This window comes from Zeus faber (genome assembly GCF_960531495.2).
Source record: "Zeus faber genome assembly, chromosome: 12".
NCBI lineage: Eukaryota > Metazoa > Chordata > Actinopteri > Zeiformes > Zeidae > Zeus > Zeus faber.
In genome coordinates this window covers 27899414-27911344 of record NC_137196.1, presented here as the reverse complement: position 1 = coordinate 27911344, position 11931 = coordinate 27899414, and the positions used below count along the sequence as shown (strand labels likewise).

Here is an 11931-nt window from a genome sequence, read left to right as displayed (position 1 = left end):
CCGAACGCTTCGCTACGCTCCCTACGGGTCAGTACGTACACGTGATCCGCCGCATTACGATATTGAGGCACAAGTCGACCGGACGCGTATGGGCGCGCCGCGAGGTGCGTGCGCCGTTGGAACTCCTCTACTCCCAGCGCCGCATTTCTCTATTTTTGCGCGAGGTCTATATTTTTCTTCAACCGCTCCCGCCTACGCAGCCTTTTCCATAGAAATACGAGATAAAACTACATAGAAATGTTTTTGTTGTGTTTTATATGAGTATACATTGTACCAGAGACTGGAGCTGCTGTCGGATTTGCTTATTGATCAAGATCTGTTTTAAATACAAAGAACAAACATATGTAATACTTACTAAGTATTAAGTAATGCAATACAGTACAAACTCAATTTAAACTATTACAGTTTTATTTTGATTAACGTAACTACCCCAGGGTTGAAGAGTCCAGTCAGAAAATAACCCCCCGGGGTGGCCGCGTCCCTTTTTGTTACGAACTTCTCTTCAGACACTCGCTTCCGCTGGCGCCAGGCGCTCGCCTCCCCTCCCCCTCTCCTCTCCGTCCACACTCTGACTCTCTGCCGTGGGACCCGCCCCCTAGACACCTGGGCAAATCACCCACTATCCTGGACCCCTCCCCTCCAATCAGATGAACTTATGCAAGTTATAACAACCCACCAATGAACCTGCACGCCCGTCTCCCCCCTCCCTCCAGTCGTACACACAGAGCGGTACACTAACTATTTATGGAAGACGGAATAAAGGAAGGAATGAATAAAGGACGATAAAGGAGAAGGAATAAATACTATTTTTTTTTAATGCTCCTTTTTACATGTATTAATACAGCTCTCTGAGGTTCCCGAAACATTTTTTTTTTTTTCACTAAAAATGCCACTCGGATTATGCATTTGAACCATTGTGACATGCCTCTATACCATCCTGTTCCAAAACGGGCCGCTTCAATGTGTGTAGCTTTAATTGAAAATGAGCAGCCAAGCCACTAGTTCTGTGAGCCAATGGGGTTTGAGCTTTACTCCGGGCTCCGTTTTATTCACTCTGTAAACTCACTTATTTCACCTTTTCAGTGCACTAAAATCCGTTTCTGAACAAATTTTAGGGCGAGAAATAATCAATTCAGTTGCTGAATCTTCACTCATATTAGATCTACGAGGGCTCATTTAAAAGTTTGCTCTAGACTTTGGTTGTCGTGCTCCGAGCTTGTGGGAGACACAGACACCGCACATGCAAACGTCGGAAAGTAAAATTAAGTTAAAAAAAACAAAAAAAACATCCAAAATAAAAACACTGTTTTTATTGGTTTTGTAAGGAGAAACACACGGCGGATCGGATGGAGCAGATGACCATATAAAGAAAGTCGTGACGAGCTGACTGAGCGTTTGGTTCACAGCCAGTCATTAATTTGCCTCATAATTTGACTTTGCCTGATATGAACATCCCACATTTTAACATAATATATATGACAGGAAATAAGGAAAAGTGTGATACGCCCCCTTTAAATATAAAGAAACTGTACTGTCAGCGTGGCCCAAAAACCGTGATACATACTGTACCGTTGCATCCCTAATAAACAATAAACTAAAATAAAATATACTCACACATATACTGCTTGTGTTATTAATACACATCTATGAATATTAAAGCCTGCATACACAGATGGGATTGCGCGAGGCAGGCCAGGTGTGCGGAATGGTCCCCAGGCCTTTTCAGAGTTCAACTTTTGTTATTTTGGGTTGAATGGGATTATTACTGATGAGCCCCCACCCCCCTCCACTCATCCTTCAATGATGAATTAAGGTGGAGGTCGCCTCCAGTGGGTGGGGATGAGGATCATTTTGCAGGTTTTAAAAACATCAGCGCTGTTCACAGCCCACAGTCAGCTCCATCCTGACCTGCATCCTCGAAGCGCCGTAAGGAGATGGACGCTGATTTACAGTATCAGCAGTACCCCACCTTAGTGTGGGCAGTATATTATGATTTTAGGCGTAATGTTATGACTTAACACTGTGGGATGTCTTTTACCCTCCTGTCATCAAAGGTTGTCGACATGTTTTTTAATATAATTCATGTGATAAAAATGTATAGAAATTGGGAAGTTGATGTGAAATGAACCGAGAAGGTCACAACCTTTCATGACGAAACGGACCGCGATGTGACATTACACACGCATCACGTGCACGTCGACGTGCATCTCTGATGTAATAGGAAACCGTCCAGCGCGAACACACTGGCCCCCCTCTCATGAAAACACCGTATGATACTTTGGCCCCGTCGTCCAACCCTGGTCAACCCTGGTACCCCGCTCGCAACGGATACACGATACATAATAGATACTGTTCTATTTGTTCTATTATTATCCACATCCTGTCTCACCCGCCGCTTCCGTGACCCGCTTTCCTCCCTTTGGGAGACTTAAAGTTTCATCTAACCTAATCTAATTCAGGGAACGATGCCTCGCAGTCAAGCTGGTTTCATCCCCGGTGAAGTTAATTCCGATGTTTACCAGGATGCCCAGGGATAGCACTTCTGTGCCCTTACCGAGGCACTTAGCCCTCGTCTCCTGTGATCAGATGGGAAACCTTCTGGGCCAAAGTAGATGGAGAAGCATTAGTTTTTCAGTATTCGTTTTGAGCACTCAGTGTTGCCTCTTTGCACTTCGCCGTAACCATGGAGATCTTCCTTGTTACGTTTTTGATCCACGGCCGTCCCTGTTTTGGTCTCATTAGCTCCCAATTATCTTCTGGGCAAATTGATTCTAGCGCTCGCATATATTATTGTTGATTAGCGATAATAAATGTGACACAACAATCTTCAGGTGCTAAAACATTGTTGTTTGGAAAACCTAGTAGTAATATAATATAATAATAGTATAATAAGAATATCCATCTGATGATGTTAGTAACCAAGAAAATAATGAGTAAAAAATTAAAGCCTTAATCCGAGCGCCATAGCAAACTGTGTTGGATAATGAAGAGACTTGAGTTGTTGCTGGAGGAGGAGCATGTACGATATCTCTAGTAGAGGAACATTTTTACAAGTCAATTTATATGTCAGTTTATATGTTAAGACCTCAAACTAACCCATCTAAGTTAAATGTGGCCGATCGGCGCGGCAGTGGACTCCCTTACTTGTTCTGACGGGGACGCTCATTTTGAACATTTCTTCTCTGACCGACAGCCAACCGTCGTTAACCGATCGTTAACCGTCATCAGACAAGAATTAAAATACTATTTCGAATGGACGAATGTAAAAAAATAATCATATCATGATGAAGGCAGTATTCTGACTTGTTGACAACGTTAGGGAGGGGCGTGAGTACTCGAGTACTGGATTTGGACGTTAGTATTTGTCCAATGTATAGAGTATTCATATTTTTACTATTATACGAGAGGGCGCACGCAATAAGGCTGGGAAAAACCATCACATTACTTTAAATAATATATAATCCAGTCAAACACCCTTCATTCATTTTAAACACTTTATTATAAATAAAGCATTTTCATTTTGTTTTCGTTTGTAAACAGCTTAGCTTTCCGCGGCCGGCACTTCCGGGTTTGGGAAAGGACCTCACCGGGGGCTGCGTAAGCTGTCCTCTTACGTGCCTGAAATAAAAGGCACGTGTTGCTGCACGTGTTCCATGCGTTGTATTTAATAGAACTCATGGGGGGTCATGGATTAATAACATTTATTAAATAAAACTCATAGAGTTTTATTTAAATGATTGCATTGCCTCTTTCTTTTGCAGCAAACATTTTTTTTATAACTTTTTTTGATTTCTAAATATATTTTTTAATTGATAGTTTTAATCGTTCAAAACGGTTATTGTCGGTTAATAGTTAAATGGTTAATTATTAACATCCCTATTTACTGATTATTACTAATTTGTGCAACAGTTGAAACCAGTTGCTTGCGAAAGGTAAGTCGCATTCATAGTGTGTGTGTGCGTGCGTGCGTGCGTGTGTGGGCGCGCACGTGTGTGCGTGCGCGCGCGTGTGTGTGTGAAAAGACCTAATCCCGACCACATTAGCCTTTACAGAGAATCCCAGAGCCAAGGGAACAGGCTATTGTACTGATATGAATAGAACAATAGAACACTACAGCCAGAGAGATGAGAGAGACAGACAGAAAGAGAGGGAAAGGGAGAGAGAGAGAGAGAGAGAGAGAGAGGGCGAGAGAGAGAGAGACAGACAGACAGAGAGACCGACAGACAGGCGAGAGAGACAGACCAGAGAGAGACCAGAGAGGGGGAGACAGGCATACAAGTTCTAATTTATGCAGATCTTAGAGAAATGACGGACCATAGGGAAAGGGGGGGACCTGGTTCACAGACATGCAGACAGACAGGCAGGCAGACAGACAGACGGACGGACAGACGGACAGTCTAATTTATGCAGGTCTCTGTGCTCTTGCAGAAAACACCATCTCGTGGAATGACAACCAAGACAGGCGCTAAATCTCTACTACGTTTTGTTGCGTTTCCGCGGTGTTGTGTCATTGTGAAAGGTGTGTGTGAGTCATTTAGCGATACACACTTTACTCATTTTACCAACGCTGAACACACAATATGACGCACTTTTTCTCACGGTTTGAGGCCATTGATATTAGGAGGCTTTTTATGCGTACAACTCAGTTCTCAGTCTCAGTTGTCATGTTGTCCTATGTTTTAACTTGACCCGTTAAAATGATATTTATTATTGGGTGCTGAATATATATATATATATTTATAGAAGCAGATAAATAAATGCGCCGTTTTTGAGTGCAAATAAATGGTGCTCTGAAATCGTTTTGAAACCGCATTCCGCAAAATTCAAGGAAGTGACGACCGCCCAACTCGGGCGCCGCAACACCCACCGCCGTAAAAAGACGACAGTTTGAAAGCCCTTGGAGAGAAAAGTCCCGAAGAAACGTGGCCGTCTCACCAGCAGTGCAGAGGAACTTCCAGTGACGTTTTTATTTTATTAAATTTTATTTATTTAAAAAAAATTAGTTTTTTCTTCCCAGTAAAGTTATTAAATGGTTCCAGTTATTTAAACGTTGGAAGCTGATGGGGGATCAGGCGGGGACTCTGCATCAGGCCATGGCGGTAACGGCGATTCAATCGATTGAAATGAATGGCACACCGGTGTAAGTCATCACTGTTGGCTGGGAACCGTCCACAATCGCCAATAATATTTAATAACATTTTTCATTTTTCATGTTTCAACATGTTTTACCAAATCGTAGTTTTGCCTCGTGGCTTTATTGTCACCGGGATTATTAACAGCGCTCTCACTGGCTCCATTCACAACCCGACAATGTGCGCCTCTGTTTATGTTTTTTTTGTTGTTTTTTTTCTGGGTTTTTTTGCACCCTCCCTCCCTCCCCCCCTCAATCTCGCCTCCCCTCCCTCCGCGTCAACCCGGCGGTGGAGGCTGCCAAACGAACCCCTTACATTGCTTTCCACGGCCACCAAAAGCGATCGTAGAGCTGTGCCGGTGCCAGTGTGCGCTTTTCCAGTGCAGATGGCGCGCGCTCCGGAGCGGGGGAGAAGTGAGAGAATATATATATATACACCGCGGCGGCGTCGCGGTGTTTTCCTTCACGTTGACGCTGTTCTTAGGATGCTGGGGCGTGGCAGTGGGCTTGATTGAGTTTGTTTGAGATGATAGTATTTACATATCTGATCCGGGGCCGTTCCAGCCTAACTTGCAAATGTCAAACTGCCAGCTTTGACAGCGAGTACTGCAGTATGTGAAGATGTTCTGGTGCTCTGTTTATATATATATGTATGAATACAAGTTCTATTCCACAAGATTTGTATGACACTTCTGAATCTGAACGGACAATGTATGAAGTGTACTTTATATAGTATACTATTTATTGGGCTGGATATAGTATAGTAGGTAATATACTGGTTATAGTATACTATGTAGTATACTGGTTATAGTATGGTATGTGCTGTATATATAGTATAGTATAGTATGTAGTATACTGGTTATAGTATGTAGTATACTGGTTATAGTATGTAGTGTGCTGTATATAGTATAGTATGTAGTATTCTGGTTATAATATGTAGTATACGGGTTATAGTCTGTAGTGTGCTGTATACAGTATAGTGTGTAGTATACTGGTTATAGTATGAAGTATACTGGTTATAGTATGTTGTATACTGGTTATAGTATGTAGTGTGATGCATGTATAGTATGTAGAGCACTGTATATAGTATATTATGTAGTAGACTGGTTATAGTATAGTATTTAGTGTGCTGTTCACAGTAAACATGTAGTGTGTAATACACTGTATATAGTATACATTTACATTTACATTTACATTTACATTTACATTTACATTTAGTCATTTAGCAGACGCTTTTATCCAAAGCGACTTACAAGGGAGAATAACATTCAGCTACATTGCGACAGAGATTAGTGTAACAACAACATTGGTGTAACAATAAATACTGCAAGGTGGTGCAAAGTAATTGTAGATTAGGACAGGAGGTACTCACTGAAGAGCTGGGTCTTCAGGTGCTTCTTAAAGACACTTACATTTACATTTAGTCATTTAGCAGACGCTTTTATCCAAAGCGACTTACAAGGGAGAATAACATTCAAGCTACAATACAGTATAGCATGTAGAATCCTGTTTATAGTATGAAGTGTGCTGTATGTAGTATGCAGTATACTGGTTATAGTATGTAGTATACTGGTTATGGTATGTAGTGTGCTGTATATAGTTTAGTATGTAGTATACTGGTTATAGTATGTAGTGTACTGGTTATAGTATGTAGTATACTGGTTATAGTATGTAGTGTACTGGTTATAGTATGTAGTATACTGGTTATGGTATGTGGTATACTGGTTATGGTATGTAGTGTGCTGTATATAGTGTAGTATGTCGTATTCTGTTGTTCCTATTCTAGTGTTTACCAAGAAAGGACACTCACTATGTGGGAGATGTAAGATTTTGTCTTTGCTTTCAGGCATGATGTGGGATCGCAGTCATTTGGAAAAACTTCCCCACGAACACGAAACAATCTCCACGATGCCAAACAATAACAAACTGTTAATAAGCCCGTGATGAATGATTAATTACGTAGTGATGAAGCAGCCGTTCACAAGCCCCACGTCATGGGGGAGGCGCGCGGAGCGTCTCCACCCAACACAGTACACACCGAGACGACATAGAGAAGTACCATGGAGGAAGGAAAAATACACAGGGGGAAATAAGGAATACAAGGACGGAGGGAGGGAGAGAGGGAGGGAACGAGAGAGAGAGAGAGAGAGAGAGAGAGAGAGATCAGTGTGCCCAGCCAAGCGGAACAGGCTGTCAGTCTCTATAAAAGATCTCCTCTGTCAGATTAGCATGAGAGGGGCTTCTCCTACATCATCTCTCTCCCTCTCTCTCTCTCTCCCCCTCCCTCCCTCTCCCTCTCTCTCTCTCTCTCTCTCTCTCTCTCTCCCCCTCCCTCTCTCTCTCTCTCTCTCTTTCTCCCCCTCCCTCTCTCTCTCTCTCTCTCTCTCTCCCTCTCTCTCTCTCTCTCTCTCTCTTTCTCCCCCTCCTCTCTCTCTCTCTCTCTCTCTCTCTCTCTCTCTCTCTCTCTCTCCGTCCCCTCTTCTTTCCCCTCTCGCCCTGTTTCCACGTCGCCGTCCCACTCTTATCTCTCGCCCTCATTCCTCCCCTATTTCCATCCATCATTGTCCGTCTTATTTGTCTAAGCTCTTCAACTGAGTCATTATTATTTTTTCTGTTATCGCGTCAGGCGAGTAATGATGTATTTTTCTTGCTCCTAATAAGAGGACGCCTGTGTGTATTCTGTCACTCCCAAAAGTGAGTGACAGAATACACACGGGCGTCTTCCTATTAGTCACAACAAAAACACATCATTACTATACATGTATGTATGTGTGTGTTTCGGATCCATGGCTGTCGTTGCCTTGATGCCCACCTTCTCACTGCACATTTTTAAGCGATTTTTCCTCGAAAACGTGATTAAATCATTGATTACGTCAACGCTCACGTGCCACAAAACGCTGTTCCCAAACTTGAATGGAGCAATGGAAGTTTTTCCCTTTTTCACACACCCGGTCCGGTCTCACAGGTACCGCACACATGCATGTGGACACACACACGCACACAAACACCCACATGCACACACACACACGTGCGCGCGCACACATACACACACACACACACACATACAGAGTTAAACTGATAATTCACTGAATGTGGGTTCACAAGGCTGTCTTTCAAGGCTGTGAATCTCATTAGCGATAATTAGTCTGTGATAAGAGCTCTCAGCAGGGCGGAGGAGGCAGCGCTCGGCAACAAGCGTCACGACGATTCGACTCTGGGCCGTGTACTGTACACACAGACGGCGCTTTGATTAAATGATTTTCATTTAGTTTTAATAATGTCGCCTGGTATTTGCCGTCTGTGTTCATTTGGTTAGCCGTCGCTGCCTGAACGTACCTCGCTGAGCACGGCCGGTTCATCAGGACCGTGTAATGGACGGCACTAGGCCGGGATTAGTGGAACGGCGCTGCAGGTCGGCTGGCTGTGCTGACTTGTTTCCAGCGGTGCAAAGTAACAAAGTAAATGTACTTGGTTGCCGTATTTTTCAAGTACATTTTCAAGTATCTGTACTGGCTCTCAGAGGCTCTAATACATTTAACTGAGAAGTGGTTGTCAACTTGTCAACCATGTATCTGCCTTTGGTTGACAAAACAAAGGCAAAGTAGTGACACAATAGTGGATGAATTTCAATCATCTTGATAATTGAGTGAGATCAATAGATGGATTGATAGGTTTCTGAACAGACGGCGAGGTACACCGTGCTGGTTGACGACGAGGCAACCGAACCGCCAGGACGGTTTGCAACGGCCCAAATTTGTCTGCCCGGGGAAACTGGACAACCGTTATTGTCGGGCGCTGATACTTAGGAGTACATTTGAGAGCCAGTACTTGCAGACTTTTTAAATAGGTAGAAATGCCAATGTGGCACTTTCACTTTTACTAGAGAGATCCAGAAACCAAATGAGGTCAATGAAAGAACGTTCACCTGCGACGTGCATCGCAGATGTTCTCACCCTGTCTTTCCCTCCCCTTCCCATCCTTCCATCCAGTCCTTCTCTTTGGGCGGCTTGGGTGACGACGACTTCAACATCCCCCCCATCACGCCCCCCACCCTGCCGGAGCACATGATGCCCTCGCACCTCCCGGCGGACCACAGCTCTGGACTGTACCACCCGCTCGCCCCGCACGCCGTCCCAGCCCAACACCACCCCTCTTACCAGATGCAGGGAATGGACCTGCCCGGCATGCCCCGGAGCCAAAACGGCAGCTCTGTCTTGGGCCAAGATGGCGGCCCGTTTGGCCAAGATGGCGGCCCGATGACCAGCACTCTGTCCGTGGTAAGAGGAGAAAATTGAAGAAATACCATGTTTTGGTGGAGATAACATGTGATGCGAAGGAGACATTTAAATCACAACCCGGTTAGATTATTAAATAAAAAAACAAACTGTTAAACCTTTATTTAACCAGGTAAACACCTGTCCTGGCCAAGATAGCAGCAACAATAACAACATACCAGCGTAGATTAAAAACAAAGCACTCAGGAGCAGCTCACAGAAAAACAAGAAGACAGACAGGAAGAAACAGATCTGGCTCAGGAAGCAATTACAAATTCCAATCGAATTTGCCTCCAAACCCTTCACTACATTTTTGAACGCCCTAAACGGGATCGGCTCATCCCCCTGCAAATCTGTCTGCAAGTGGTTCCAGGAACATGGAGGCCTGTTTGCCAAATTCATTGCGAACCTTAGGGACCTTAGCAAGAGGGTATCAATCGAGCGCCAATAATAGTTACTCGTTTGAGTGAGGCATACCCACAAAGGTAAGAGGGGAGCAAATGTACTAGTCAGTGAGTCTGTGCAGGGCCAATGAAGGCCACTGAACTCTGGCATATACGGCAGTGTGCAATGGTGAGTGAGAGTTGCGCAGCCTGTGACAAACCTCAGAGCGCTGTGGTAAACAGTGTCCAGCCAATGCAAGCACTGGGCGGAGGCGTGCATGCATGTACAACAGATCACCATAGTCAAGCAACGGAAGGAACGTAGCCTCAACCAATTTTTTCCTGGCAACATAGGAAAATCGGGATGTGATCCTAAAACAAAATAAAAAAAAGCTAGCTTGAGCTTCAGTTCCATCACTAAGTTTTCAACGTGACATTTAAAGGTTAAACGACCATCAATTAAATATACCTAGATACTTGAACTGCGACACTCATTCAATCTGGCCGCCCTGCAATGTTACAAGGTGAGGAAGAGGAGCCAACGTCTTCCTGGCATTGGAAAACAACCATCAATTCGGTTTTTGAAGCATTCAACACAAGTTTTTTCAGACCGCGGCTCCACAATGAGGAAGGCAGGCTGCAAACGCTCAAGTGGTCGAGCAAGGGTGGCCCCACAGGAGTAAATGAGGAACAGGAACATTTTGACCCAGGCCGTTCATGTAGACGGGAAACAAATGTGGTTCCAAAACAGAACCTTGGGGGACCCCTGACGCAACATACAGTAAGTACCCTTGGAGGAAGTGCCCTCAAATTGACCAAATTGCGTCCTTTCAGAGAGGTGAACAGCCGGCTCAGACTTCTCAGTGTTGAGCGGCCGATGCTTCAGGGTAAGGTGGTCAGCTGCATCGAAGGCCTTTTGAAGTTCAATTAAAGGAGCGGCACGGGTTTATTTTGTGATCCAGTGACTCAATGACATTGTTTACAACCTTTAGGGATGCGGTGACGGTATGCTATGTTTTTTCTTGGAGCTGGACTGGTACAATGAAAGAACGCCATGAGCACTCAGGAACTCCTTCAGTTGATCATTTTACCAGTCCTTCGAGGACCTTGGATAAGACAGCTCAGCTGGAATTGTTGTAATTGTTGAGGGACGTAGGTTTTGAGTGAGAATGGAGTTGGAGATGCTTGTTAAGGGTTTAGCAACAGTACCAACCTCGTGAGAACGACGCAGCCCTGATGTCACTTCAGCGTTGCCAACATTCAAACCGGCAAATCCCGACCAAAGTTAATGACCAAACGCGAATGAAAAAAAAAAAAAAAAGATAGACATCCCGTCAGTGGAACGATGTTATCTTCACAGGCCATATCAAAGGAAAGGAAAGGGCCATATCCTGCGTTTGGACGTGTTATTTGAAGGCCGATTATGGCAGATGTGACATTTTCTTCCCACCGCTTTAAGTCTTGTTTTCACAGTAAAGTGAAAGCCATGCTTTTAGCGGCGACATTGGGCTGTTTGTCAGGCCGGCTTTCTCATATGGTGGAGAAATGAAAGCCGGACCCGTGTATCGCTAACCGCCAGACAAACGAGGTCTGATTGGCGGAGCTGTGTGCAGAGTGTCGAGGTGTGTTTTGACTGTTTGTAGATTTCTGCTGTTTTATTCAAACCGAAACTTTCTCTCCTCCCACCATCTCCTATTCTTGCCCTCTCTCTCTCTCTCTCTCTCTCTCTCTCTCCCTCTCTCCCTCTCTCTCTCTGTCTCTCTCTCTATCTCTCTCCCTCTCTCGCTCTCCCTCGCTCTCTCTCTCCGTGTCCATTCCACATTCTGAAAAATTGCATTAGTATTAGATTTCGGTCCCAACTGACGGTGTGAGTGACTGATTAGGCTAACGTTCGCCATCTAAAAGCTTTTATTTCCCACTGTAAACACACTTTGGGGCGGTGTGTTTTCAGACGTTTCAAAGCTGTGAGCGTGTATTAAAATGCAGAATGTGCGGTTGGTATGTGTGAATGTGCTTAATGGGTCAGTTAGCCACGCACGGGCGGGGGTAGGTAGTGAGTGAGGTGGGCAGTCGCAGTGGGGAGAGGGAAAGAGAGACAGTGAGGGGGGGAGGCTGGGACGATTTTTTTTTTTTTCTTGTTTTG

At 44.4% G+C, this 11931-nt stretch overlaps 1 protein-coding gene across 1 annotated transcript in view; it reads left to right on the top strand.

The window, feature by feature from the left end:
* Nucleotides 1-11931, top strand: part of tox (thymocyte selection-associated high mobility group box) — a gene marked incomplete at both ends in the record, with an annotated part of 48964 nt that overhangs the window by 27319 nt on the left and 9714 nt on the right. Inside the window, one exon of the mRNA XM_080010508.1 lies at nucleotides 9121-9408. Within this exon, the coding sequence (XP_079866634.1) occupies nucleotides 9121-9408 (288 nt within the window). The remainder of the gene's footprint in view (nucleotides 1-9120; nucleotides 9409-11931) is intronic.